The sequence below is a fragment of the Colletotrichum fructicola genome (genome assembly GCF_000319635.2).
Source record: "Colletotrichum fructicola Nara gc5 chromosome Unknown KSG_Nara_v1_contig07, whole genome shotgun sequence".
Taxonomy (NCBI): Eukaryota; Fungi; Ascomycota; class Sordariomycetes; order Glomerellales; family Glomerellaceae; genus Colletotrichum; species Colletotrichum fructicola.
The window spans coordinates 2,088,275-2,115,154 of NW_027094057.1; the positions used below are offsets into that span (position 1 = coordinate 2,088,275).

Below are 26,880 nucleotides of genomic sequence, written 5' to 3' on the forward strand. Positions count from 1 at the left end.
GAGAGAGGACAGGCGAACGGTCTCATCCTTCGCTTTTTCTTTCGTACCTCCGCTCCTTTTTTCTGGTTTTGGTTCTGGTTAGGCTGCTGTTTCTTTTCCTTTTCCTTACCGGCTCGACGCGGCGATGTTATGGACCCTGTTTGTGAAAATCCTCTTCGTCAGCTTCCTCATCGCTTGGTGGCTTAAACGACCTCAGGGCCGCTTCTACAAAGCCTTACTCTACGCCGCCTCAGCCGCCGTATTCTATCTCGTCGCCCCCCTCTACGCCTCCCTCTGCCTTGCCTGGTCCGTCCACTACACCCGCGAGAGCATCCGGTACTGGAGTCTAGATGAGTTGCTTCTTCGACATGCCAGCATGTTGGTGACACTCGCCGCAGTCATTTGGTAAGTTGCTCCGCCCTGCCTTGCACATGCGATCCTACTGCCACCTCCCTGCCGCCTGTCTTCCTTGCGCTCATGTGACTGACACGTCCCCGTCTAGGCTGCTTCACCGTGCCTGGCAGACCCTCTGGAAGCCCACCACCGACTTGATTAGCATTCTTGGAGTCGACGTTCCCGAAGCCCCCGATGTATCCCTGGCCGGTATTAAGAACGACGCCGCTACCCTCAACTGGACGCGCCCCTCTCACAACCGGCCTGTACAAAAGTTTCTGATACAGGTCAATGGTGTCAATGGTTAGTCCGGCCAACGAGGCCTGTCGTGCGCTGTGTTGTGGGGTTCTGACAAAGTGCTGCAGTTGGCGAATCGAGATCTGAGGAAACGGCGATTACTGTAACCGGCCTCAGGCCCAATCATTGCTACAACATTCGCGTCATCGCGGTCGGTCCGAACAACTTCCAAGCCGGGAGCCAAGTCATACGATTACGCACATATCGATCCGATGGACGGCCAGAGCTAGGAAACTCCCGTCTGCCCGACAGCTTTCAGGACCAAGAACCCCGATCCAGTCATTCCCAGTGCACTGAAGAGAATGGCGGACGCAGTCAGGTTCCTACCATCGAGGCGGCGCCCTCCCTCGAACCCGGATCGGCCACCGCACGAGAACCCGCAACCAGTGCCGGCCAGAGACGCAACACCGTCAACCGACGACACTCCCCATCTATAGCGAGCCAGGAACAGCCAACTATCAAAGATCTGTCGGGCGACCATCCCGAGGCGTCACTGAAGGATTTGGCCGACACTCTCGAAAAGCAACGGAAGGAGATTGACGATACAGCTGCACTGCACACGACCGAGGAGACCGAGTTCAGGCAACTTGAACAGCGTCTCAAGAAAGAGAGGGATGAGAAGAAGAGAGTACAAAAGGAGAAGGATGATGCCACCGCACAGCTCAAGCAGAAGGTCAAGGCTAGTTACGAACAAATGCGCCAAGCCAGCAAGGACAAGGCGAAGAAGGAGAATCAACTCAAGGAGAAGCAAGATAAGCTCAAGAAGGTCCGCGACAACATCGACAAGTGGACTACCGATATCGAGAACATGCGCAAGACGCGCGAGGGTTTTGCGGCCGAAAAGGAAAACCTGGAGAAAGACCGCGATCTCAAAGTGAAAACTCTGATCGAAGAGAACGCGGCTCTCCAAGAGGAGTTTGATCAGCTTGAGGCCGAGTACAAAGAAAAGAGGCAACAACTGAAGGAACTCGAAGACGAACGCAAGAAACTACCCGGTGGAGAAGAAGACGATACCTGGCGAGAAGACGACCGGAAGATGAAAAGGGACTTCGAGACCAAGCGGAGAGAGCTCCAGAGTCAACTTATCATGGAGAACAGGAAAGCTCAGCAACTCGACGGGCACTTGCACATGCTAAACGCTCAAATGTATGCTGCAACTCAGCAAGGCATCAATTTCTTCAACCAAGCGAATTCCTCCGGCGTCGACTTTGAACAGAACGTACCGGTACAGATCAAGCGAAGAAGCCGAACCGGAAATTCAATGTTGAACGCGGCCGTTCCGTCTCCGACTGGACTTTACTCCGCTTCGGATTCTCCGTATGGCCCTCCAAGCGGTTTCGGGAGTCGTTCGGGGTACGGTCAGTTCGGAGACATGCAGGCCAACGATGGATTACCAACCGAACAGTTTCTTGAAGCAGACATGCGAGCCCTCACTGCGGGCGCTCCGTTGAGCCCCACAGCCCAGATGCTGCTGCCATCCGGAATTTTAGGCGACGACTTCGATGATGAGCCTCATAGCCCCAACTCGTTTTCTCGAAGGAGTCCTTTCGCACCAGATCAGCACAACGATGCTCATTCGCCAGCGCCGTCCGGCAATTCCAAAAGTGCACATTCTAGTCCTCCGGGGTCATCTCACCAGCAGAGCTTCCCTCCTTTGTCCTCAGATATCGCCGACCACGCATCCCTTAAAGATGTGGCTGCTTCTTCGGGCGCACAGCCGTCGCCGTCAGGGCACCGGCTTGGAAACCTGTTCGCGTCTTTCCAACGTAACAGAGGCGGGAAGAGTGGCGAGGAAGGCGGCCCACTTCTTGGTAGTCTGAAGCATGGTCAAAGCCAATCTTTCCCACGGCAAACCGACGATTCAGAGCCATCAAACAGACGCCGGACTAGTTTCTCATCGTACACGCAGAATCGGAATTCTGCTGGACCAGAGACTCTTGAAGGAAGCACATCATCGCTCGTACCCAAAGGTATGCTATCGTCGGCTAGGCGTCTCGTGCCTTTTGGCGGTGTCTTTGCGGATCGCGATCCAAGCAGCCCGAGACCTGCTTCCATGGCATCGGCAGATATGCCACGCCCATCCACCGATAGCGGACCCTCTATCTGGGGTCATCCGGGAGATAAGAGTCGCTTCTGGACAGACAATAGTATGTGGACTTCTCGGAACCCGTCTAGGCGACCTTCGATCCACGGCTCCCCTGCGGCTTTGAAGACAACCTTGGCGTCGGAACAAGATGAGATTCTCCGCGACGAGGTGCTGAAAGACCCCAGTCAAGTCGGTGTCATCGGAAGCAGAACACCAGTCAATAAATTGACTGCAGACGCTAGAACTTTGAGTGGGCGTCTCAATCCTGCAGCACCGACTTTTATCGGAGGTTTATTCGGTTGGAAGGAGAAGGACGGCGACCCGAGCAAAGACAAGGACAAACCCAAATCCAAGGATAAGTCCAAGGACAAGGGCAAGGACACGAAGGAAAAAGCAAAGGGCAGAGATGCTTCCGCTCCCAGCCTCGACTTGCCCCAAGGTTACGATTCTTCTCCGAATGAGTCCAGAAAGTCTCGCGATGCCTTCTCCATCCACACGCAAACGTCGGTCTCAGAATCTCGAGAGTCTTTGACCTTGGATCGAGCGTTATCGAGCACGCTTTCTGACCCCAACTCCATCGCCAAAGATCAGGAAAATGTTGTCCGCAAGCTCTTTAGGAAAGGAAGCTCCAGCAAGTTTAGTCTGTCTTCTCGGCTGAGTAAGGAATCCGGGCTCTTCAAGAAGGGCCCCGGAAGCACCACGAACTCGGACAAGAATATGTCAGCGGAGAGATCTAGCTTCGGCGACATTGACGACTACGGTGAGGAGGGTCTGCTCGGTCGCAGCTATGAAAGCGTCTCCGGCAGCTCCTCCTTTGGCCCGTCCAAGTCCAAGGAGTCGAAGGAAAGCAGAATGACGGGCTGGAGCAGCAAGTTTTCCATGAAGAAGAAGGGCAAGGACAATAAGGAAACCCCCGAGTCATCACACCGGGCCCTCGATAGCGATGTTGATGAAGAAAAGAAGGACATTTGAGTCCCAGCGTCAATTACCAGGCAGTCTTAGCTACGTAGTGCTCTTCGACAAAAAGAAATAAAAGCAAAAACTCCGCGATTCCATTTTACCTCATTGTCTCTTGTTGCACTTGTTGTGAAGAGCTCCGCGGCATGGAGCGGTATAATCTCAATGAAAAAGAAACACAGCATTACGCAACAAAATTCGAGAAACTAATATCGTTGTCAATATACTAGGTCTTTTCGTCTTGTTGCTTGTAGTTGTTCACAGCCGTGTGGGAAGGGAAGGCGGTGAGGCTCCTCCGGCGGCAAAAAGTCTCAATTAGCAAGCTCCGTCCGAATGCACGGGCACCTCCATCCGAGAGCTCTGTCGCTCTGGATTTACCCACCTTCGACGACGGGCCACTATCGAACCACCCGCGCAAACCCAAACGCCCGCCAACGACGAGAGAAACGGCAACCGATCGAAGGGCGAACACGCACAAGCACGACCTGCGGCGTCGTTTTCGAGCAACCGATACAAAAAGCAGGACCACCAGTGGGTGTCGAAGGCAGATCTTCCCCCGGGACATTCGTTGATGGCCGCGATGGCGGCTCCGAACCCGACCGGCGGCGCCGGCGAGGGCCTGCCGATGCCCTCGCGCAACCCGCTCCCCTTATCGGCATCCCAGGAGGCGCAGATCAGAGACATCTACCACCAGCGTGTACGCAGCGCCTGTGCGCCCGAAATCAAGGGTAACGTTCCCCCCGTCTCCTCCACCAACCCCTCGTTCCCACGTCAGCCTACCTAGGCGGGGGAACTACAGCGGGAACACCTGGGCCAGTCACTTCTGGCGATACAGTAGAGGAGGCTAGCTAACGCATTGTGCCCGCAAACAGCATTTGCAGATTGCGCTCTCAACAGGACATTCACAGTCTCCTTCGTCTGCAGCGACCAGCTGCGAGCGATGAACGGGTGCATGAAGGCGCACGCCACGCCACAGAACCACGACGCCGCGCGCGAGGAGTGGTTCGCCAAAAGGCTCGAGAGGCAGCGCGAGCGCGAGCGCAAGGCCGTTAAGAAGTCACAGCAGGAGGACTTCATCCGCGAGTGGTGGGGTCTGCCCGAGAAGGATGCCGAGACGAGGAGGAAGGAGGAGGAGAAGATGAGGATGGCCGAGAGGGTTGGCGGGTATGCTGCCCGGGACCGGAAGCGGTGGGAGGAAGAGCAGGCGGCAGCGGCGGCGGCGGCGGCTGCGAAGAGGTGAAGAAGAGGAGGACGAGGACGAGCGGGAGAGGCTGAATGCATCGTAAGCCGAGAGGATAAGGGTATTGGAAAAAGGGGTCGGCGCGGGGCCGGCCGAAGAGAGTTCAGATGCATATATGTTGGGCGTTCCGGACTCGTGGCTTGGGACACCCTGCTCTAACGGCGCAGACATTTCGGCGTGTGTAAGTATATCAACACCATGTAGACTACAAATCACCAAAAAGGGGGCCGAAGCCGAAGGACGGCGGTCATGATCATCGAACATTTGCCAAGGTCTTCTTCTGAGAAGACCTGCAACTTTTCTATTCAGTGACATCCGCATTCCGAGTCTAATCTTTTTTCTATGTAGCTTTCAAATCCCACAGGTCTTGTTGACTCTTTTGTGCCCTTGTAATCGTAAGATTCCTCCCTATAAACGCCAGAGTCCATTTCAGAAACACAGATACGACTTGATCGGAGCCCACTAGGCCTTGTTCTCCAGGGACTCGGCGGGAAGAGTGGCAACCTTCTCCTCGAAGAGCTTGGTAGCGCGGACCCAGACCGGGTTGGAGCGCCAGTTATTGAGTTCCAGGAGAGTAGGCAGCAGGTCATTGCTGAAGGCCTCGGAAGCCTCACGGGGCAGCAGACTAGGCAGGTGGTCGATGCTGATGACGCTCAGGGGCGGGTTGTCGTAGCCCTCAACGGGGACCGTAGGCTTGTCGAACGTAGTGGCGACGGTGTAGATGGGGACTAAAACATTTCACTTAGTACGAGCTGAGAGTGGCTCACGAGATTGCGACTTACTAGGGTTGTGGGGGTTGGTGGTATCAGCACTGCACCAAAACGGTTAGCATGCGGTCATGAGGATAGAAGGAGCCGTGGTGAACAAACCTAACGTCGCAAACAACGCTCAGCTTGCGACCAGGAGCCTTCAGAGACTCGTGGTTGACGAAGTGGCCAACGGGCTGGTTGAGGTAGATGCAGTTGACGAAGATGTCAGACTCAACAATCTCCGGGAAGGTCTTTCCCTTGCGCTCAGGAGCGGTTGTCTCCTGGATATCCCACTTCAAGATATCTGCGATACCAGCCTTCTCGGCCATGGCAACTGCGCCACGTCCGCAACGGCCAAGGGCTCCGATGACCATGACACGCGGGGTGTAGCCTGCCTTGGCAACACCCTCGGCCAGCGCCTTCTTCACGTCTGCGATCAGAGCATCCTCGTTGGGGTAGCTCTCGACGCTGGGGTAGGGCTCGCCAGGGTGAGTGAGCTGCCAGGCCCAGTTTGAGATCGCAAGCGCGGCACCTGCGAAACCAGCGTGGACTAATTATAGAGTTAGGACTGTGATAGAGTAAGGAAATATTCAGCAGCTGAGAACTACTCACAGCCAAAAGCTGCCACCCGGCGACCGGAGTCATCGGCCAAGAATTCCAAGTCGAGGAGTGTGCCGTTTCCGCGAGGGTAACGGGACAGGGCCTCAGCCCAGCCACCTTGCCTAATACATTGTCAGTCACAGAGACACGGGACCTTTATTCAGTGCTGACGGTATCGTACTGCTTGTAGCAATGCTATCACCAGTTAGCGCGATTCAAAAGTTCAAAATCCAGGGCTGCATACTTGGAAGTGAATGTAGGTGTGGCCAAGAGGGCTCGTTCCCTCCTCAATCTCCTTCAATCCCAAAACGAAGTATCTTCCGCCGTCAGGGGAGGAGGCAGTCGGGACATCCTTCCATGAGCCGGTCTCGACAAGCTTAGCGCCTGCCTCCTCGAATTCCTCATCGCGGAAGAACCTTTGGTACTCCTTCTGCTGGGGGTTCTTCTCGACGTGAATGTCGTATCCAGCCTTGATGAGGGCTCGGGTCGTGCTCGGGGTGAGGGCACTGCGGTGCTCCAACCACTTAAGAGTCGTTAGCAATTACACTCTCGAGGTCACTTCGAGGGGCAGCCCAAAGCAATTGCGACAAGAGTAGACAAACCTTGGTCTCGGCGCGAAGATGGATGATAGGGGCAGACATTGTCGCAGTTTTCGCAAAGAAAAGAATTGACCTGGATTGACTCAATTGCGCAAGTTTATGTGTCGAGAGCAAATATCGCGACGTCGAGGAAGGTGTTGGGGAGAGGAGCTTGAAGTATGATGATGGTGGGGTAGTTATGAGTCTACGGATGGCAAGGTAAAACATCCCACCTCTGACTCTTACAGGGAGTTACAGTAGGGGTTCGTACACCGCCTTCGGAGCGCGGGGTACCTTACCTTACAATGAGATGGCAGTGACTCAAAGTTTTTGCCCTGGCCTCAGCTCCCTCCATCCCGTCAACCAAAAAAAAAAATCTTTTTCCCAGCTGCTGCCGGTGATCTATCCGCCAAATCAAGCATGTCGGCTCATGCCAACCGGCATGTCATGCAGGTACCGAGCCTGCAGCCACCAAACGGTCGTCCGAACCAGTCTATTCTCAAAATTTGTCGCCGATGATTGTGGCCGATGTCGCAACAATCTCTACTATGGTGCCAGGGTCCACAGCATGATCACCTTATCGACGGGACATTTTAGGTTGGCATCCCAGCCAACAGCAAACTGCCAATCACAATCGCGACATAATCAATTGCGCTGCTACAGACGCGCTCTGGGTTTTTGATCTTGAAGCAACCCGAGGGCGCCCTCGGCCATGCCCCAGGACAACTCGAATCCTCTTCCACCAAGCCCATATGCGTGGATGATGGTCCGGCCATCACTTGCATCCTCTCGCTCAAGTCTCAAGCCTCCTCTGCGCGTAGGTCGACGGCCAACAACGTCTTTGAGAACGCGATATTCGCCGCTGTCACCCAGAATGGCAGGGTAGGTGGCAGCAAAGGTCTTCAGGATCTGTTCCCGCAATTCTAGCGATGGCTCAACGTCCCAATTGTCTGGCTCCTTGGTGCCTCCAACTATGGTACCGCCGTCAAAGTTTCGAGGCACACAAAATGTCCAAGATCTATCCGCATTCTGTCGCGTCACTGTTGCCGGGCTGAAGTTGGCCACTGCACAAGTTTGCCCTGGGAATGTTTTAGAGGACTCTTTCTGCGGAGAAGTCAAGGAATCACAAACCTCTAGTGATGAACGAGTTCTTGTCACCAAATCCGAAGCCAGAGCAATTGACGACTGTCCGTGCGTCTGACAGCTCCTTGATACCAAAGACCTCAAGAGGGTCGCTGATCTCTTTGCGAATCACCTTGCCTCCGTTCCATGCGAACTTACGCAAGAGGAACGAGCAGTAGATCATGGGGTTGACACACCATGTCTTATACTCGCAACCCCACTTCACCTTGTCATCGGGAAACTCGCTGGGACTCAGACGCCTGAACTCGACCAACCCAAGGCTTTTGGCTTTCTCCTCCGTGAGCGCCTTATATTGCTCTGGAGGATCCTCGAGGTACTCGATACCGGGCATGAAAGTGATGCCCGCCTCGGGATTGCTTTTGAAGAGCGACTCCATATGCCGGAATGTTCTCAGAGCCATGGCGTGATCACGCTCCTCCATCTTGTTAGCCGGTATCACCCATCGATTGTGCGCCCCGCCCCATTGCGATGTGTAGTTGACCGAAGCCTTGGCATCAATCGTCTCGAATGGGCTCGGAAAGTCCCTGGCTACAATCGTGACCTGGTTTCCTTCTTGCTGGAGTCTTACGGCGGTGCTCAGACCGATCACGCCCGCGCTGGATCATGTTAGCTGCTGCACACTGACAGGAGGGGCTGTGTGGGGTGATTACCCGATGACTACGATCTGCGACATAATTCCGGTAATATAATCTCAATGTTGCTGTGTCTAGGCTCAAATATCACGAAACCTCCATGGACTTGACCCAATATATGGGTTTTATCCAATCGTCGTTGAGTCAAAGGTATTACTGAAGCCAACGCGATCCTCAACTTAGCGGTGGTCCGGTCTCCACCTTTGGCTCCAACAACGCCGACCTCGGGAGTTATTCCCGGGGGTGCCCGGTCTGGCGAGCGTTCGGCCGAGACTGGGGGTTCCGGTCAACGGGACTCTGACCCGAAGGCCGCACCGACGCCGGCTGATACTACCGGTCAATACATAGTTTGGTCGAAGATGGTCCTCATTTGCACCGGACTATAGAGTTTACCCTCAGTCCGCAGATGGGGTCGTTGGTCAGGCATTCTTTGTACTCAAGTTCTGTCGAAAGCACCTCAGACTTGCAACGGACTTGATCTTGCGACTTAACTAGAAGCAGCGCCGAAACAAGAAGCTTTCTACATCAGCAGACTCTCGATCTCTTGACACTAGATATTGAGCCTTTTCCAAGGGATTATGGCCCGATTTGCTTTTTTCGAAGCTACCTGGAACGGAGACCTGCATGCCGACCGCATTTGGCCCGGCCCTGCGCAGAGACGCAGCCAGACCCTGGCGAGGTGCTCAATCAGCCGGCCACATTTCGTTCCTGCGTCGCATTTTCACATCGGCGCCCAAGGGATGTGCAGGTCGGCATCTCACTAGCCAAGGCGGTCAGAGTCGAAGAAGTTGCACCAATTTTGGGGTCTTGACCAATCGCACAATGCTCGCGTTCAACCAACCCCGCGCGCCTGTCTCTCAACCCCCTGGTCTCGGCGGCTAGGACGCAGTGTGATGGCCCGGTTGATTGGCCCAGCCCGCATCTCGCAATCTATTTTCGTCTGGCAACTCGACCACCCTCCTGCCCATCCCCTCCATCTTCTTGGCTCTCACCACTCACCGCGGCCCGTCAGACAAGCCAGCGCTTACCAGGTCTGCCGTGGGCGACCTGCCGTAGTTGAACCCAGTATGCTCCGTAGTGCCGGCGCTTTAATGCCAGCAGAGTATATACTCTCGTGGTTCTGTTGGCAATCGTATGTTGACATGCCTTTTTCCCCTTTCATCTGGTTATCTTGACCAGTGCCGCAATAACAAACCGACGTTCTGGTTGTTCTCAGTTGCCGGCTTGTTGGGACCATGCATCGGTAGCAGTTGGACTACCTATTATTCATTCCATTGTGGCATCCCCCCTTTACTTGTGAAGAGCCTGGAAAGCATCAACCAAAGGGGAATCCCAACGTTCGATTCGAGAAGCAACACAGCCCATCATGTCGGCTCAGCCACCCTCTGGAGGGTACTCTCTCTTCCCGAACCCCAACACCAAGCCCCCAACGGTACGGAGACCGGCATCTCGGACTCGAACATCAGAGTCTCGCGAGCGCTCGCGGACCCGGGCTGTGTCTCCGGAAACCATCGACTCGGTAACCCCACCCCGCCATGGAAGACAGACGCCGCAGCAAAGGATGCAGTCGCCAGTTGAGCGATCGCAAACACCGCAAGAAATCCGTCGACCCCAGCCCAGTGAGCAGCACGCCTCACCAATCAACCGCGAGTTGCCGCCACTGCCTTCAGAGGCAGTTTCGCCTGTCCAAAGACCTGCTCCCACTGCTGAAGTACCGCCTCGGTCAGACACTGCCTTCTCTCAGGCGCAAACACTAGCACGGAGCAACAGCCATCGCTCTCGCAGCTCAATAGCAAAGCTTCCCCTGCCTGGAGAGCCGTCATCGTCACAAGAGCCTGCTGCTCTGCGGTCCATCTTTCCCCAGTATAACCCCGAAGTGCCGCTCAATCAACAGGAGTACTTCCCGACTCAGACCAGTCCAACTCATATTCCCAGGGCTGTCATTAATCGGACAACGTGGTACCCAGAACGAGAAGAGGATGGCCAAGAGACTCAGCACAGAAGCCCGGTGAGAAGTCCGATGAGTGGCGGTTCAGCGCCAAGATGGCCCAGAAGGAGGATCGAACCTCCCATCATTCCCAACGTTTCGACAAATGAGCAAATGAAGAACATGTGGAAGGTCACCAACGGCTGGAAAGCCTCCCCTTCTGAAGGCAGAGTGTACTGCATGAAGCTATCCCAGGAAAAGGATGCTCCGGTCTACACCTTGTCCTCGACATCTCAGCCATTCTACAACCTCAGGCTCGACCCTACATCAGCATCCGCATACGTTACTCTCAGTCGGCACGACCCTAATAAGGTCTACAAGGCCCCGAGCCCAACGGCAGGCTCTTCGGCCAGTAGCATCCTCAGCGGCGTCGTCGGCAACAAGGACAACGGCAAAGGCACTGAGAGCAAGCACTGGCAAGAGGTCCTCACCACCACTCTCGAAGAAGAATCCCGCAAGCATCCTCCAAATGACGGCCTGGTTGCCCTTCTCTATCCGCAAGCAGCGGCCAAGATGGCCCTGGACAGGCCAGACGACATGACCGCCATCGTCACCGCGGAAACGGAGTGCGCACGGCTCGTCTGGGACGACGACTCCAGCTCGCACTTCGTCGTCCACCCAGCGTTGGCCACGCCCTTCTGCGTCACCATTGAGCGCTCACCCGCCTGGAGCCGGGTCGAGTACACCTTGGAGCATCACGAGTCGCCTCAGCACCTCGCCAAGCTGACCCGTGACGGCACGGGCGCTGGGTTCCTCGAGGTTGATACGGCCATCGCCTCCAAGATTGAGAGCTTCTTCATCGTCGACGTCGCCGTCACGGCGCTGCTGCTGGTTGCGGCAAGCGACGAGAAGAACTCAAAGGTCGAGACTTTCGAGCCTCCTCCCGCACCGCGCGAGCCTGCTGGCGGCGAGCGCCGGCTTAGCAAGCGGGAGGAGAAGAAGCGTGCGGCCGCCGCGCGCAGGGGCAAGATGGAGGAGTTTGAGATCGACGTCGAGAGCCAGGACAGCAGCCTTGGCAGCTTCGCGAAGCTGGAACAAGTCGGAAAAGAGACGCGCGACAGGATGCCGTGGCCGTTGAGGGCGCTGTTCAAAGTCTTGTCCGCTCTGTTCAAGTGCTTCGTGTGGTTCCTGACGATTGGCTTCAAGGCGCTTGCTGCCATCGTCAAGGGGTTGGCGAGGTGTGTTGGCGTGAAGTCGAAATGATGACGGGAGAAAAAAAGCATGAGTTTGCATTGAATGCAATAATGAGATACCACTTTGTTGATCCGGGTTCCTTTTTTCTAGTATTTCTTTGGGGCCGCATGGTGTTGGGAATAATTGGGCTTCGTTTATGAGACCTTGTCCTGGACGAGGACAGGAGCGATGAATTTCTTTTCTTGTACATCTAGATCTATACTCCGGGGCCTGGGTATCGCATGACGACTTTCTGAGCGTGGCTTCTCACGCCGCTCAGATATTAGGATGAATGAACACGAAAAAACACACCATGAAACTTTTGTTCGCCGACCGCAAATTTGACAGAAACATGCATCCCGTGTTCACCTCTTCCGCGTCCGAACCATAATCTTCTTGCCCTTCTTCGTCACACCGCCCGAGGTCGCCGTCTTGGCCATCTTCGCCCGCTGTATTTCGAGGTGATCCTCTGTCTTCGCCAAGATCTTGAGTTTCTTCTTCGCGTTTTGGAGCTGCAACCGTAATAATTGCAGCTTCTTCTCTTTTTTGCGTTGCGCCTCCTCCTCGGCGTTGTCTTCATCGTCGAATCCCTCGAACTCGTCCTCGTCATCGTCGTCCAGCTCCATTGCCTCCTTATCGATAGCCTGTTCCCTCTCCTCGGTGCTTTCGGCAAAAACAATCTTTCTAGGTTTTGCGGAACTCGTCTCGTCGTCGTCGCTATCGTCGTTCGTGGTGGTTGCGTTGATGCCGCCAATGAGCACGATCTGCTCCTCCAGGCGCTTCACCTCCTTGGAGATCACGTTGCGCATGGTGCGGATGTAGCCGACATCCTGCGTCTTGAGCAGACGCACCGTGTCCACATCCATGGCCTTGTTGCCGCGGTCACCCGCGATGGTGCCAGACCATTTCTTGCCGTCCTTGAGGCGCGAGCCTGGGCCGGAGCGGCTGAGCATGCCAAAGTAGAACTCATCTTCGTTGCGTTCAGAGGCTTTTTGGCGCAGGTGCTTGATTGTCTCCTTCTTCTTGTTGTAGTCCTTGGCACGGAGGGAGTAATCCTGCAATTCGGAAAAATAGTCAGTAACGGACTTTGACGGGCGCGCATCGTGAGGCCATGTTTAACGAACCTTGTGTTTTTCGAGGAGACCAAATCTTTGGCGCTCCAAAGGTTGAGCACGCTCCCTGTGGGAGCGCCTCTGTACGGCATTTCGCATCGACGACATGGTTCTGTTGTTTTGGACGCAAGACCACCGCTCGTGATCTGGTTGCTGGGAGGCGTGAATAGAAGCCGACGATGGTTAGCGCTTCTGGGAGGTGGGATGCGGCAGAAATTTGAAAAATTTAGGCGGTGAAACAAGCTCCAGCCACATCACTCTGTCAGTGTGGCGCTGTTCCCGCTTTCACTGTCCGTCCCTCGGCCGACAAACTCGGGCCGTGTTGTGGGGCTTTCTGCAGCGGACCACCGTGCCCAACCTGCACCCCCGAGCCGTTGTCAGCCACTCTCCCCACTTGTGGCCGCTACGTAAGTGTGCCGTGCAGCCCGTCAACTAGGTTCAGTCAGCTCTCAACCCTTGAAACATGTCAGGTACCATGAAACGACACGCTATCGCTCGCGGCTCGAGCCATCAACCCAGTCTGGTGCCATCTTCCAGAAGACGACTCATGACAGCTGCGGTGTTGTCATGTCAGTACATGGGCCCTGGGGAGATGGAATGGCATCTACGTATCCGACATGGCGAACCATTGAACGATTCATCGCGGACAAGGGTATCTTCTCCACGCAGATGGATCGTGATGTGCAACCCACGTTGCATCCGCAACCGCCCGCATCTGTGATCCTCCGTCATGCTGGATGAAGATCTAAATTCTCAGCTCATCTGCATGTTTTCAGCAAATCCCATATTCCCCATCCCACCCACGATCCTGGGCCAAGCGGCATCCAAGCCACCGCCGAGCGCGTCCAATCGCGAGGTCATCGGCAGCGCATCCGCGGCCACGTCCTGTATGTCCGGGGGATCTCCCCAGCACGGACAGCACATGGTCAGCGCCAACGAACCATGGGTCTCCCTTCGTGTTTCACGGAGGACACACACCACAGCAGCAGAGCTTCGAGACGTCAAACGCCGCAAATGGCAAAAGACCTGCACCACGGGCTTCGCGCGGCTGCTGTCCGATGACGAGAGACTCGGAGAAGGGCTGACCTTTCTTTTACAAAACCACCCGAGCTGGCCTGTTTCCTCTTGTCTCTTGCAGCTTTCATGTTTCCGTGTTTGTTTCGCTTCCACGTCTAAGTCCGTTTTATTTCATCCAAAATGGTTGCGAAATTTCATTTACGGAATTCTCCTCCGACATATCGGGTGCTTGCCTTATTTGTCATACTCGTTTTTGTCAGTCTTCTTTTTTTGAAGGAGGAAGTCGAGGAGCCGACGATACCACGCAGTAGTTTCCCATACAGCGCGAGCAGCTATGATTGGTCTACACACCCCCAGAAGCATCCAGTGCCAGACGCTGAGATGGCACGCTTACCCTCAGAAGAGCCACTCGAGCTCCCCAGAATCCAGTTCGAATTTGCGGCGGAACGTTCAGACAGCTTGAAGAGGGACCTCGGCCTCATGAGTTCTCGCCGACATGAGGTCAGGAATGCTTTCAAGAAGAGTTGGCAGTCTTATGTGAGACATGCCTGGGGATACGATGAGCTGCAACCATTATCACTGAGAGGAAGGAATCGGTATAACGGATGGGGCGCTACGCTGGTCGATTCTCTCGATACGCTGTGGCTGATGGGCCTACACGACGACTTCAATGATGCTGTTCAGTATGTGGGCGCTATCGATTGGAACAACTCTACGGACCCAAGATGTAACCTTCTTGAGACGAACATTCGCTATCTCGGAGGCCTGCTATCTGCATACGATTTGAGCGACGAGCCAGTACTTCTCAACAAGGCTATTGAGCTGGCGAACATGCTCTACGCCGCCTTTGATACCCCGAATCGATTCCCGCCTTATACGTTCAACTTTGCGGACCTCAGAGCCGGAAAGGTCCTACCAGATCCTTATCAGAGCGCTGCATCGATAGGCAGTCTGTCACTGGAATTCACAAGATTGGCTCAAATCACGGGAGAGCACAAGTTCTACGACGCAATCGAACGCATCAAGACGGCTTTCGACCAGATCCAGAATGAGACATTGCTACCAGGACTGTGGCCCAACTTCATCAATGTTCGTGATGATTTCCAGACCCCGAACAACATTTTCCGTCTAGGCGGAGATGGAGATTCGCTTTACGAGTATCTGCCGAAGATGCACGTTCTTCTCGGCGGTCTCGACCCGGCTTATGAGAGGATGTACAGAAGCGCTGCGAAGGCGGCCAAGGCTCAGCTCTTGTACCGCCCGATGACGCCCAGGATGGACGATGTTCTCTTGCTTGGAACCGCCATTGTGAACGAGAAGCTCCTGAAGATCGACCAAATCGCCGAACTCGAACACCTTTCCTGCTTTGCTGGCGGAATGTTTGCCATGGCTGGCAAGCTTTTCGAGAGCCCGGAAGACGTCGAGGTTGGCGATAGGCTGACCAGGGGCTGTGTGTGGGCTTACAGGTCTTTCAAGAGTGGTATCATGCCCGAGAAGTCACAGATCGTCAAGTGCGACACGATTGAAGGATGCCCATGGGATGAACAAAAGTGGGCGACCCAGAGCAGCCGTCATTCTCCTAGGGGTTTCTCGAGGATCGACGATCCCCGCTACAATCTGCGCCCCGAGGCCATCGAAAGCCTCTTCATTCTTTACAGAGTGACTGGACGAGAGGATCTGCTGGACATGGCATGGGATATGTTCCAGGCCATCCAGAAAGCGACAGCGACCGACGACGCTCACGCTGTTGTGGCTGACGTCACTTACTCGCAATCACGACAAGAGGACAGTATGGAGAGTTTCTTCTTTGCTGAAACCCTGAAGTACTTCTACCTCATCTTTTCGGATCCCGAGATGATCAACTTGGATGAATGGGTGTTCAACACACAGGCTCATCCTCTCAAGCGACCTACGGCGTCTTGGAGCGAAGCCTGATTTACACGAAAGAAGCGATGATTATGATGTTCACTAATATTAATAAGACGTGGCACTCCTGGGCGCCGCTGAAACACATATGTTCAGGCCATTCAATTTTCCAGATGATGGTAAAGATATCTTGAGCATTCGATACCCCTCAGGTTCACAACGACAGACTCTATCACTGTCTAGCTGTGTTAGCCCATTCTCTTCCTCCTAGTCCATCTCGTTTGCGGTTATAACTTTGCGTCTGGACCGCCTCGAGGTGCTGTATCAGCTATCACCTGACTCCAAGGGTCTGCGTACGGCCCAATCCCGCTCGAGCCCTGGATCCAGACAGAGAGCATCTTCGCCGAGCCTGGCAATAAGATCGTCAGTCTCTACAGCATCATCATGGATATAGGGACTTTGTACACACCGTTGGATTGGGTTTCGCCTCGCTCTCTACAGCTTCCGGGAGCTTCGTTCGCAGATGCCACGGGTCGGTTCTCGGGCTGCCGGGGCATGACTCCGAGGAAGGGGTTGACGGACAGAATTGGCCTTAGGCCAGACTTTTCATTTGAAATTGTTTGCCTTCAATCATGTAGTCATGAATGAACAAGTATGGTTTATTGGAGCGCATTTTTTATATAACATTTCTAACAGCAGAGCGTGCTACTGCCCCTTATTCTGTGCCGCCATCGTCCTCAACTACCGATTTTGCTCGTACGCCTCAGTGTCCATCACAGAGAAGGCTACCATATTTTCTTCTTTCGTGGGCAAAAGTCGAGATCGCCTGATTTCCCGATTTCGTGTGCCTCAGGGACATGGAGACCAAAAAGGTTGTGGTTCGGTTCGGTGTCTGCAGGAGAGGCTGGTCCAGCAGGTCATAGCGTGTCATATGATCATGATTGAGGAAATCTTTGGCGGCTGATTGGTTCGCTGGGATTTTGACGGCAATCTGAATCGAAGACATTTTAATGAAGCCTGCCTTAGTGGATAAGATCGTGCATATAGCGGCTTCTTTTACCTGTCAAAAACGTCTTCCGACAGACCCTGGACCTTTTGGGCTAACAACATGCATATGCGAATGTGACTTGTGCAAATTACACGACCATTCACCTGCGTCCATGCGACTTGTGAAGGGACAGTTTTCGGGAAATGAGAGCTGGCCACTCCTTCGAGGTTCGAGGTTGGCGCCGGAGTGTCGTTGGAATACGTTTTGGGACGGATCTCGCGGATTGGTCTGATGGAGAAGTACATGGGAAGCCAGGGCCACGAAAGGCGGCATAGGTTTAAAACACTTTTGATGTCTCATGGTTAACAGCAGTCAAGATCGCTGCGATCAAGGCGAATTTAATGCTTATAATCGTGAAGAGCAGCGAGACCTCAAGTGGTTGAAGAACTCCAGTCAAGCAAGAAAAGACTAGCCAAGTTGACAGCTTGACATCCTAGGAACAAATTCTGAGGTTCTTTCTGCCTCTGAGAGGCTAGGTAAGTGCTTGCAAGTTTCTTAGCATCCTCGTGAAGTAACCCGGTCATTGACGCAAGTGCATCCGAATGGTCTTAGTGAGAATTCGTATTGAAATGGGAGTGGGAATGGGAAGGAAGTGGGAAGTAAGAATTCACATCCCATTGCTGATTCTTCACGCAGCAACGCTGTGACATCCCACTTAGATTAAGTTTACGAGGTAGATCTCTTCAGGAAGACCGTCATCATTGCTTTTTGTCAGTGGCTAGGACCGCCGGAAGATGCAGCAGTAATAGCGGCGGCTAAGGCTAGAAGCCTTATCTTCCGTATTGCCATGTTCTCTGAAAATGGTTAACGGGGTAGAAGGGCCGGTATGATCAGTTGCTAGCAAATCTGGATCTCCCATGACGCAAAAGAGCACCTTGCCAAATATTCCAGCAGGGAATTCTTTAGATTCTCAACATTTTGGCACGTATACTGCTACAACTACCTAATCAACAAAGCGAACCAAGTTTCACTACTCTGCAATCTAGAAAGCAACGGCCCCTCAGTCTCCACGTAAGGCTGAAAAGTTTTCTAGTCGGTTTGTTGTTCTTCATCCAGTAAGTTGACTCAGTTCATATGCTCGCATTTGGAATGCTTCGAGGGTTCGATTCGGCGCGCACAGGACTCCAGAGATCGTCGTAGACCTGACTTTCGCTTGACCCTTTGATCCAGATGGAGAGCATTTCTGATGAGCCTGGTCCGCTTGGTTAGATTCATGAAGCAGGTGAAATAACCAGGAATCAAGTCATATGTGGTGAATGAGGCATGGCTAGGCTCTCAGTTGTCTTGGGAGCATCATTTGATGATGATGTCTCGGTGGAGTTCTTCTCATCGGAGGGCATCTTTCGAATTACTCAATAGCGGAGGATGACATGAGGTGTAACTTTGGCTGCACTTAACAGATCTCACCATTGAAAGCTGCCGACATTTACAAGCGAACAGCATGATGATGCTTTGACGCGGCGAACCAGACACCTCTTATGCAAGCGATGACACCATATTATTTCTCCCCCGAAGATACCAATATGATAATCTATTGAAAGAAAGGAACTTTGGGGAGCCGCAGAATCAGAATCTCTAGGCAAGGCTGTGATGGCATGCAACTCCTACGCACCGAAGTTTCGGCCAAAGAGTAGGCCAAGGTGGCCGCAGGAGAGGATCCCTAGGAAACCTATGGTACAGAACTGTCTTAGCAAAGAAAAAGCCCCAAATTCCTGCCGGGAGGAACGCGCCAAGCGGCAATATCGTGAACGAAAAGGACTTTGGAGAACCGTGCATGCTTTTGTCTAAACAACCACAATGCACTCAAGCCTTGCCGGGAAATGGGCGAAGGGTCAATGACACTGCGGCCATATGGATCTACCACCCGTATTTAAGCCCTTTCTACGGAGGCATGATGTTCAAGTAATGTGGCTTGTCACGACGGGACTTTGGTATACACAGATAGAAATGTTTTGGGGGGCATGCGGTATGTCTGCATCCTATTGTGGCAACATTTAAGCTAGCCTGCAGCATCGATATGTAATTAGTATTTCGGGATGCCCAAGTGTTACACAATGCTGCCACAACCTAGGTAGCACCAAGAGACTAAGACGATTATGTCAATGCTCGCCTTCAGGAGGTCAGGATAACGCACGGAATTTGGTTGGCGTGTAGCATTGCCAGATAGCCTCAGTCCGTCGATTGTGTCTGCTTTCGTCGAAGATTGGGGCATAGAATTGCCTGCAGCACTTATCAAAGAGCTTCAGATGTCAACGATTCAACTTGAAATGCAAGACTATTGTCCAATTCATGTAATGTTGAGACTGATTTTGGTTCTGATCCGGCGAAACGTACGCCGAGGCCTTCTCATAGGGCCGGTATGGCACATCCTTCCCGGTTTCGTACGTGTTGCTTTTGAAGACCGACCGAAACTTTTGTATTTTTCCTCTATATGTACCCACCAAAAAAGTTTATGGCACCTCCAGTCTCATCAAGCTGATTACCACTTCGGCGAGATTGGTTCAGTTTTCTGGTAACCATCGACGCTACTGAGCGCGGAGGTTTGGCTAACTGCCAAATCATCATTCCGCGTTTCCCACGTGCGCCCGCCTGTAGGTTCATATCATGGCCTGTCGTGAGCCATCTTTTCATTCTCATCACCCATTCACTCGTCGTCCTCTTCAGCCACCTCTTCCTCATCCTGCTTGAAAACAGCCTTCTCTGCCAATGCCAATGTCTGTCTCACAGGCAGGCCAACTACATTATCGAAGTTACCCTCAATCTTCTCCACGAGCACCAATCCTCCTATTCCCTGAATACCGTAACCACCAGCCTTGTCAGCCCCCTCTCTCGTCTTGACGTACGCATCAATGACATCATCCGGCAGACCGTTATCTTCCTGTGCAAAGTACACCTTCGTCTCCTCGGTATGTGTCGCAATCTCGTAGCCGGGCGACCGCGCGTCCTCCCTCGGGGCAATCACGCACACGGCCGTCAGCACGCGGTGCAGTCTCGTATCACGCAGATGGCGCAGCATCTTGATGTGTTCGGCCTCGCTGCGGGGCTTCTCCAAGACGCGGCCGTCGCGGGTGACGATGATGGTGTCGGCGGCAATCACGACGTCCGGGTCGGGGATCGATGCCAGGTGCGTCTGCAGAGCCGTCTCGTACACGTCGAGGGCCTTTTGTCGCGCCGTGGCGGCGACGTACTCATAGGGGCCGTACGCGGACTTGTCGAGGTCCTCGGGCTTCGTGGAGGGTGTGATTTCGAGGTTCGTGAGTCCGACCTGCGCGAGCAGCTGGCGGCGTCGCGGAGAGGCGGAGGCGAGGACCACGCGCTTGGATTTGAGGTAAGTGATGATTGGGAGGTTGAGTGGCAGCGGCGCGCGGGGGCCGGGACCGGGACCGCCGGCTGGTGGTGGTGGCCGGGCGGCGGCACCGGCTGGGAGACCGTGTTCGGTCGAGCCTTTTGAGTAATCCGGTGGGGGGTCGGAGAGGAGCGAGGTCTTGACGTCGTCTGACATGTTGGAGGAGGGACGTCTGTGCGGAGATTTGGGGGGAACAGGAAGATACCGAGGGACTGTTGGATGGTAAGGTAGGTCGCAGCTGAGAATGTCTCCGTGTCTCGAAGCTTGTCAATGGCAAGGGGGAAAAAGCACAGCTATCGGAAAGAGAGGAGGTTTGTCGGAATTGTGGGGTGGGATTTCTTGATTCCCAGATTCTGGACGGGCAATGACACACCGGAGGCGCTCATTGGAAGGCACGCCGTCACCGCCCAGACGCTGTACCCACGGCCACGACTTCGACATGCCAACCCCGCCAGATCCACTTTCTCTTATCTTATCAGCCGTCATGCCTAATGGCGAAGGGGCGCTCAGCTGCCGCCGTGCCAGCCCTGCCTGGCGCGGAAACAAACGTGCTGCAGGAACTAAGTTGACAGGGGGGCTGCAAGTCCGACAATGCGCAAGGGGGGGAGGGGACTCAGATCTCATAAGACACCCGGGTCTTCTTGCTGGCGCAAAACGTAAACGCATGTGATCGTTGAAACACACACTACTGCCTACCTCACTACCTCAACTGCCTTCGCGGTCCCTCCCGGGCAGATTCAACGACACACCATCCCCCATGAATCTGCACGACGTAATCGAGACCTTTTTGCGCTGTTAGTCAATTCGTCTCTTTCATCGCCTGCCTGCGCGCGTCATGTCCTCGCCCAACAAGTCCAATTCTCCGTCAGGAGCCGGTGATGGCGACCAGCCTGAGGAGAAGCCTCGCCTGACCGAGGCCGAGAAGAAGCAGAACCACATCGCATCTGGTAAGGAGTCCCTCCCCAATCCTGTCATTTCAATTCGTACAGAACGCAACCACCCGTGCAGAGCTGCAAACTCAGGACGGGGACGCTCTCATGGCGTGAAACTCATATTCTTACATTCTACGAACAGAGCAGAAGCGACGCCAGGCGATCAGGGAGGGCTTTGACAGGTTGACGGAATTGGTCCCGGGCCTCGAGGGCCAGGGGCGCTCGGAGGGATTGGTTCTGAAGAGGACCGTCGAGTTCATGCGCGATCAACTCGCGGAACGGCGGGCCATGGTTGAGCGCCTCGAGAACAGTGGCGTGGAGGTGGACGAGAAATTCAAGCGCTGAATCAGTCAGTCAGCCCAAGTAGCGTCCCATCTCGTTATTCCACGTGTGCTAATGCGATTACAGTGCATTGATTAAATAGTCTGGCAAACGGGGTTTTGCGGCGTTCGACATAATGATGCGCTAACGTGCCAAGCATCAATTTTTGACAACATTGAAGGTCGGAGATGGAGACGAGTAGTAAGAGCAGGTTTATGGCGCGATAATCGGAAATGATTAATGAAGGAGGGTTTCATGCTGTTAATTCATTGGCATCATAGCATCATGACTTTTAATTCCCAATGCCAAGCCAACCTCATCGAAGGGGTTGTATATTGTACACGTTTTTACACAGTTGTGAGTCTATTGGTATGTCGCCGCCATTTCTTTCATCTTTTCAAGCAGATCACCGGGAGTCATGTTGGCCTTTCCCTTGTAGCCGGCCCCCCGGTCGCTCACGGCAACTGTTCCGCTCTCGACGTCCTTGGGGCCCACCACAACGCAGAGACTGTATTGCTTGCTCTGCGCCTCTGCAACCTTCTTCGACAGCGGCCGCTTGCTGGCATCAATTTCAACTGCGAAGCCGGTCGGCTGCGGCTGCCTTGCCCTATCATGACTATGGCCCGTCAGGACGTTCTTGACTTCCGAAGCCCATTGCAAGACAGGCTTCGTGTCGTTGAGGCACAAGATTGCAACCTGGCGTGGGTTCAACCAGAAAGGCCACTTGCCCTTGTACTCCTCGATCAAAAGCGCCATCAGACGCTCAACGGATCCCAAGATGGCGCGGTGAATCAGTACGGGCGTCACCACGCCGTTCTGCTCCAGCTCTGCCGCGTCAACTTCCTCCAATGGCACGCCCTGAGTCTCTTGTTTTGGCGCGGGTGCGCTATACTCAAGCTCGAATCTTTGAGGGAGTTGGAAGTCGAGCTGAATGGTGCCAGCCTGGTGAGACTTCCCGTCAGAGTCACGCAAAATGACGTCGATCTTTGGACCGTAGAATGCGCCGTCTCCCTCCTTGATCGTGTACTTCAGCCCAGCCTGCTCAAGAGCATCGCGCAGCTGCGCCTCTGCGCGCTCCCATTCCGCATCGGTGCCGATGTAATGATCCGCCGGCCTGGTAGACAGCGCAAAATCAAAGTAATCCAAGCCCAGGGCCCCGTATACAGTCTTCATGAAGTCGAGCGTCTTGAAGACCTCTTCCCTGATTTGGATCGGTCGGCAGAAGATGTGGCCATCGTCCTGGTGGAAACGTCGCACGCGCGTCAGGCCACTGAGGGCGCCCGAGACCTCGTTCCGGTGCAAAGGACTGAAGTCGGCGTAACGAATGGGAAGATCGCGGTAGCTGCGGTTCTTCGAGGCGAAGATGAGGCAATGCCCAGGGCAGTTCATAGGCTTGAGGCCATAGTCTTGGTCCTCGCCCTCCGCCAGTCGACTCTCAGCACCTTTGCCCTCTTGGGGGGTCTCTCTATCACCACAGCAGCTCGTTGCCGCAGCCTCGGCGGCGCGCGCACGGCTGGTGACGGTATACATGTCGTCGGCATAGTTTTGCAGGTGGCCTGACACCTCCCAGAGGGACTTTTTGTAGATGTTCGGTGTGATGACCTCGTCGAAGCCGTAGTGGGTGTACTGCCGTCGCAAAAAGTCCACCAGGCGATTGAAGACTCGCGTGCCGTTGGGGAGGAAGATTGGGGACCCGGGGCTGTAGACGGACGTGGTGAACAGCTCCTGCTGGACGCCCAGCTTGCGATGGTCGTACTCGTCGGGGCTATCCGCGGGCGCGGCGGGTTTCTTGTCGGAGTACCATCTCTTTGGTAGCGGTTGAGGTCTCAGTGATGCATTTCGCAGACTCGGGATCACTCGAAGAGCTGGTCGAATTGCCCGTGCGGGAAGCATGGCGCAAAGTGTCGCCAATTGAACGTCATGCCATTTGACACAGGAAAGCCTGAAGCTCGCGAAATTGTGATGCTAGGATCTTGCAGCTCCGTCACACAAGCACGCTAGCGTCGAAATTCCCACAGTGAGCGGCACGGACCATTTCGTCGCTTATCTTATCAGTATTCGGGACGGGGCCATTGTCCTGAACTCCCATGTCACCACCCTCATCTTGCAAGCAGCAAGCCTTATTTAGACGCACATCTCACCGTTGAATCTTTTGCATATTTGGTAAATGGGATTTCGAAAGATCTCGTCAACGTCTTTTCGATCTGAAGTCGAAATTCCAGGGGAGTTAGGGGAGTTTAGGATCCACAGTCCGACTGTGTCAGTCGCTCTTACGGTCGGGGAGTTAGGGGACCATTGCCGGGAGAACATGCAGCGCTGGATCTGAGTATCAGTCAAGCATCAACTGCCCCGAATCAGTCAGTTCCAATTTCAACGACAGCCAGGAAAGCTATGGCGTGGTTGGTTTCGATTAGAAGGTCATTGGCAGAAAGTGACTATGCATGAAGGGGAACTCGAGACAACAAGCTTCGGAGCTAAGCGTCCGACCCACTCAACGGCGGACTATTGGCATACCTTGTTGTCTGAGAAGCGCGCACACTGAGCCCTCAACGGCCATCGGCTTGGAACCTCGGCAACTTGAGGCTGTCTGCTTGTTAGAGCCAACCACATCTCGTGGCGATTGGTACAGCTTGCAGCAATCGATCGGCTGTGTGACATGACCCAGAGCTTGATTTTGATAGTGTAATTGCTGAAGAATCCCCCGCAGATCTTTGTCAGCCAAAGATGCAGGTTCAACCGTTGATCTTAAGGATCGTCGTGTGTCAACCCAAAGCGGGAATGTTGATTAAACTAGTCAACCGATAGTCTTGGTAGAAAAGAGGAGCGTTGAGGCGACGAGCCACGTGTTGGCACCCATGAGCTAGCACAGCGGAAACTTCACGGCGATACGTCTAGAGCAGATGATGATACGCCAATTTTGAAAACTTCAACTCTAGGAGTGTAATTATTATTCTATTTTCGCTGTGGAAGAAACCTAGTTACGGTAGGTGATCGTCTTCGTCCTCACCCACTCGTCCAGACCTATCGAGTTGAATCTACCAAAACCGCTAGACTTGACTCCGCCGTGGGGCAAGCCGCTCTCGTCGTGGACAGTCATGTTATTGATGTGAACAGCGCCGGACTCAATCTCCTTGGCAAAGCGAAGTCCGGTCCGCAGGTTCTCAGTAAAGACGGCAGATGTCAGACCGTACTCGGTGTCATTGGCAATCTTCAGCGCCTCCTCCTCGGTGTCAACCTCGAAAAGTGACACTGAAGGCCCGAAAGACTCGGTCTTGTAAATGTCCATCTCAGTGTTGACGTTTTTGATGACGATGGGACGCATCCTCGTCTTGGATACTTCCTCTGCCTCGACATTGCCAGCAACGACGGCGGCGCCTTTGCCAACGGCGTCCTTGATGAGCTTCTTGTTCTTCTCGACGGCAAGCTGGTTGATGAGCACAGGCGCGTCAGCCTCTGATGAGAAAATCTTGCTGATAGACTCGGAGAGCTTGGCCTGGAACTGCTCGGAGACCTTCTTGTGCACAATGATGCGTTCTGTGCTCATGCAGATCTGACCTCCGTGAAGGAATGAACCAACGGCGCATTGGCCGGCAGCGAGGTCGAGGTCGGCATCCTCCCACACGATAGCCGGGGCCTTGCCGCCGAGTTCGAGTAGTACGGGCTTCAAGTGCTCTCCGGCCTGCTTAGCAATGATGCGGCCAACGTTGGTGCTGCCGGTGAAGTTGATCTTCTTGATTTCGGGGTGCGCGATCAGTGACGAGGTGATGACTGCGGCGTTGGCGGGCTCGTGAACAATGACGTTCAGGACACCCTTGGGCAGACCGGCTTGGTGAAGGCAGTCGGCCATTTCGTACATTACACGCGGGGAAAGCTCTGAAGCTTTGAAGACGGCGGTGTTTCCGGCAGCGATTGGGAACGCAATCGCTCTCGCGCCCAAGACGTAGGGCGCATTCCTGCCAGCGGGGTTAGCTGATACGTCACTCATGCCGCGATAAGGATGGCATACCAAGGCGCAATAGCAAGCACAACACCATAGGGTTCCTTCAGAACCATAGCGCTCACGTCTGGATCTCTGGTTGCGGGGACAGTGCCCTCAACGGTCACAAGACGTCCGGCGACGTCTCTGAAGCAGCCAATACCGAGGCCGAGGATGAAATCAGACCAGCCCTTGGCAGCGCCAGTCTCGTCGCACATGATTTTCGACAACTGCTCCTTGCGGCCATCCATGATATCGGCAGCCTTCAGGAAGATGTCTCTGCGCTCGTTGGGTGTCGTCTTGCGCCAGCTCTTGAAAGCCTTTGCGGCAGAGTCAACCGCTGCGATGGCATCCTTCTCAGTGGCACTTCCGCACTTGTGAACAGCTTTTCCGGTAGCGGGAGACACTACTTCGAAAGTCTTTTCAGGATAGACCTTCTCTCCGTCGATGAGGAAAGGGACGGTAAAGCCTCCCGAGCCATTGGTTGTGTTCGTCATGGCTGAACTTTAATTGTGAGGTATGTCGACGGAGAGGCGGAAGAGGGTTGAAGATGATTTTGAGAAGGAGTGAGATAGTAAATGTGACAGAATTCCTTTGCAAAGCTACACGAGTGAGGAGTTCAGCCTGATTCTTATAGAGCTCTCCGAACTAGCCACTGATCGACATGGAACACTTTGGGTGCCCTTTGGACCCTTGCCCTTTCGACATGCCGAAGTTCGAAGCCACGCCTAGTGCACGGAACCCCGCACTCGGAAAGTGGGCACGGCGAGAAACTCTGAGACTGCCTAGCCATGTGCTTCTGACTTCGCATTCCTAAAAGGACCGTCATTACCAATTTGCTTCCGAATCCTTCAGCACAGTTGGGCGATTCCCCCGGGCGCATCCCAGCCGGGTGTGGGATCGGGGGGAGGTACGGACAGGGACCCGGAGTGGATCCGTCGATTTTGTGTGACCAGTTGGTTCGCATCGCCGGCCGGAAGCCCGCGTACGTATCCGTCTGTGTGCTGTGCCGCTGTTGGAGGGGCCCATCAAACAGATTCCTTGTCCAGGACCGACATTTCTGCAGCGTATGCGCAGCTGAAACTCTGCAGTGCCCCTAGCGACGGTTGTAATAATTGCTCGTCCAATCATCGACTGAAGGTGGTCAGAGATAATTGAATTATCAATGGGTGGCGCGATCTCCCCGAGATGCTCGTCCGCAACGACGCAAATGTCCCAATTCCAACTGCTTGGCACCGGCGTCTTGTTTCCTTGTGAGTGGGACCTTTTGAAGTATTTAGGAGTTAAGCCGGAAGCAACCGAGGGCCAGTGGAAGGTCGGATTCCGAGTCGCCCTTGGGGACACAATGCCCGCGCGATTGAGTCGCGGGACCACCCTGCTGCCTCCGAGTTTTCGGCGAGGGTCACCACGACATGGATTTTGCATCCATGAAACCATGTCCGCATTTT

The 26,880-nt window shown here is 54.2% G+C and overlaps 12 protein-coding genes across 12 annotated transcripts; 5 read left to right on the forward strand and 7 right to left on the reverse strand.

Moving 5' to 3' along the window:
* Positions 1-129: 129 nt before the first annotated feature.
* Positions 130-3,727, forward strand: CGGC5_v012291 (Uncharacterized protein; the record flags this gene model as incomplete). The annotated part of the gene is made up of 4 exons (XM_066152671.1): positions 130-138; positions 197-384; positions 482-675; positions 738-3,727. 4 exons carry the CDS (start codon positions 130-132, stop codon positions 3,725-3,727), a joined length of 3,381 nt encoding a protein of 1,126 aa, XP_066007992.1.
* A 565-nt stretch (positions 3,728-4,292) lies between these two features.
* Positions 4,293-4,952, forward strand: CGGC5_v012292 (uncharacterized protein; the record flags this gene model as incomplete). The annotated part of the gene is made up of 2 exons (XM_032029829.1): positions 4,293-4,440; positions 4,585-4,952. The coding sequence occupies 2 exons, from the start codon at positions 4,293-4,295 to the stop codon at positions 4,950-4,952; spliced, it is 516 nt and encodes a 171-aa protein (XP_031890434.1).
* Positions 4,953-5,414: 462 nt separating this feature from the next.
* Positions 5,415-6,942, reverse strand: CGGC5_v012293 (Saccharopine dehydrogenase; the record flags this gene model as incomplete). The annotated part of the gene is made up of 7 exons (XM_032029828.1): positions 5,415-5,680; positions 5,735-5,763; positions 5,822-6,251; positions 6,314-6,423; positions 6,483-6,496; positions 6,546-6,824; positions 6,904-6,942. The coding sequence occupies 7 exons, from the start codon at positions 6,940-6,942 to the stop codon at positions 5,415-5,417; spliced, it is 1,167 nt and encodes a 388-aa protein (XP_031890431.1).
* Positions 6,943-7,536: 594 nt separating this feature from the next.
* DAO1-0 (D-amino-acid oxidase) lies at positions 7,537-8,695 on the reverse strand (the record flags this gene model as incomplete). Its single annotated transcript, XM_032029827.1, has 3 exons — positions 7,537-7,958; positions 8,011-8,618; positions 8,673-8,695. The coding sequence occupies 3 exons, from the start codon at positions 8,693-8,695 to the stop codon at positions 7,537-7,539; spliced, it is 1,053 nt and encodes a 350-aa protein (XP_031890432.1).
* A 1,325-nt stretch (positions 8,696-10,020) lies between these two features.
* CGGC5_v012295 (uncharacterized protein) lies at positions 10,021-11,844 on the forward strand (the record flags this gene model as incomplete). The annotated part of the gene is made up of 1 exon (XM_032029826.1): positions 10,021-11,844. The coding sequence occupies one exon, from the start codon at positions 10,021-10,023 to the stop codon at positions 11,842-11,844; it is 1,824 nt and encodes a 607-aa protein (XP_031890429.1).
* Positions 11,845-12,179: 335 nt separating this feature from the next.
* On the reverse strand, positions 12,180-13,034 carry UTP11 (U3 small nucleolar RNA-associated protein 11; the record flags this gene model as incomplete). The annotated part of the gene is made up of 2 exons (XM_032029825.1): positions 12,180-12,869; positions 12,939-13,034. 2 exons carry the CDS (start codon positions 13,032-13,034, stop codon positions 12,180-12,182), a joined length of 786 nt encoding a protein of 261 aa, XP_031890430.1.
* Positions 13,035-14,324: 1,290 nt separating this feature from the next.
* On the forward strand, positions 14,325-15,878 carry CGGC5_v012297 (putative mannosyl-oligosaccharide alpha-1,2-mannosidase; the record flags this gene model as incomplete). The annotated part of the gene is made up of 1 exon (XM_032029823.1): positions 14,325-15,878. The coding sequence occupies one exon, from the start codon at positions 14,325-14,327 to the stop codon at positions 15,876-15,878; it is 1,554 nt and encodes a 517-aa protein (XP_031890555.1).
* Positions 15,879-16,096: 218 nt separating this feature from the next.
* Positions 16,097-16,366, reverse strand: CGGC5_v012298 (uncharacterized protein; the record flags this gene model as incomplete). The annotated part of the gene is made up of 2 exons (XM_066152672.1): positions 16,097-16,218; positions 16,279-16,366. The coding sequence occupies 2 exons, from the start codon at positions 16,364-16,366 to the stop codon at positions 16,097-16,099; spliced, it is 210 nt and encodes a 69-aa protein (XP_066007859.1).
* Positions 16,367-19,501: 3,135 nt separating this feature from the next.
* CGGC5_v012299 (Maf-like protein) lies at positions 19,502-20,359 on the reverse strand (the record flags this gene model as incomplete). Its single annotated transcript, XM_032029822.1, has 1 exon — positions 19,502-20,359. The coding sequence occupies one exon, from the start codon at positions 20,357-20,359 to the stop codon at positions 19,502-19,504; it is 858 nt and encodes a 285-aa protein (XP_031890554.1).
* Positions 20,360-21,038: 679 nt separating this feature from the next.
* Positions 21,039-21,555, forward strand: Max (the record flags this gene model as incomplete). The annotated part of the gene is made up of 4 exons (XM_032029821.1): positions 21,039-21,150; positions 21,278-21,389; positions 21,475-21,484; positions 21,544-21,555. 4 exons carry the CDS (start codon positions 21,039-21,041, stop codon positions 21,553-21,555), a joined length of 246 nt encoding a protein of 81 aa, XP_031890559.1.
* Positions 21,556-21,819: 264 nt separating this feature from the next.
* Positions 21,820-23,349, reverse strand: CGGC5_v012301 (putative threonine--tRNA ligase; the record flags this gene model as incomplete). The annotated part of the gene is made up of 1 exon (XM_032029820.1): positions 21,820-23,349. The coding sequence occupies one exon, from the start codon at positions 23,347-23,349 to the stop codon at positions 21,820-21,822; it is 1,530 nt and encodes a 509-aa protein (XP_031890558.1).
* Positions 23,350-24,430: 1,081 nt separating this feature from the next.
* Positions 24,431-25,929, reverse strand: vdh-0 (Vanillin dehydrogenase; the record flags this gene model as incomplete). The annotated part of the gene is made up of 2 exons (XM_032029819.1): positions 24,431-25,409; positions 25,463-25,929. The coding sequence occupies 2 exons, from the start codon at positions 25,927-25,929 to the stop codon at positions 24,431-24,433; spliced, it is 1,446 nt and encodes a 481-aa protein (XP_031890557.1).
* Between the last annotated feature and the right edge of the window lie 951 nt (positions 25,930-26,880).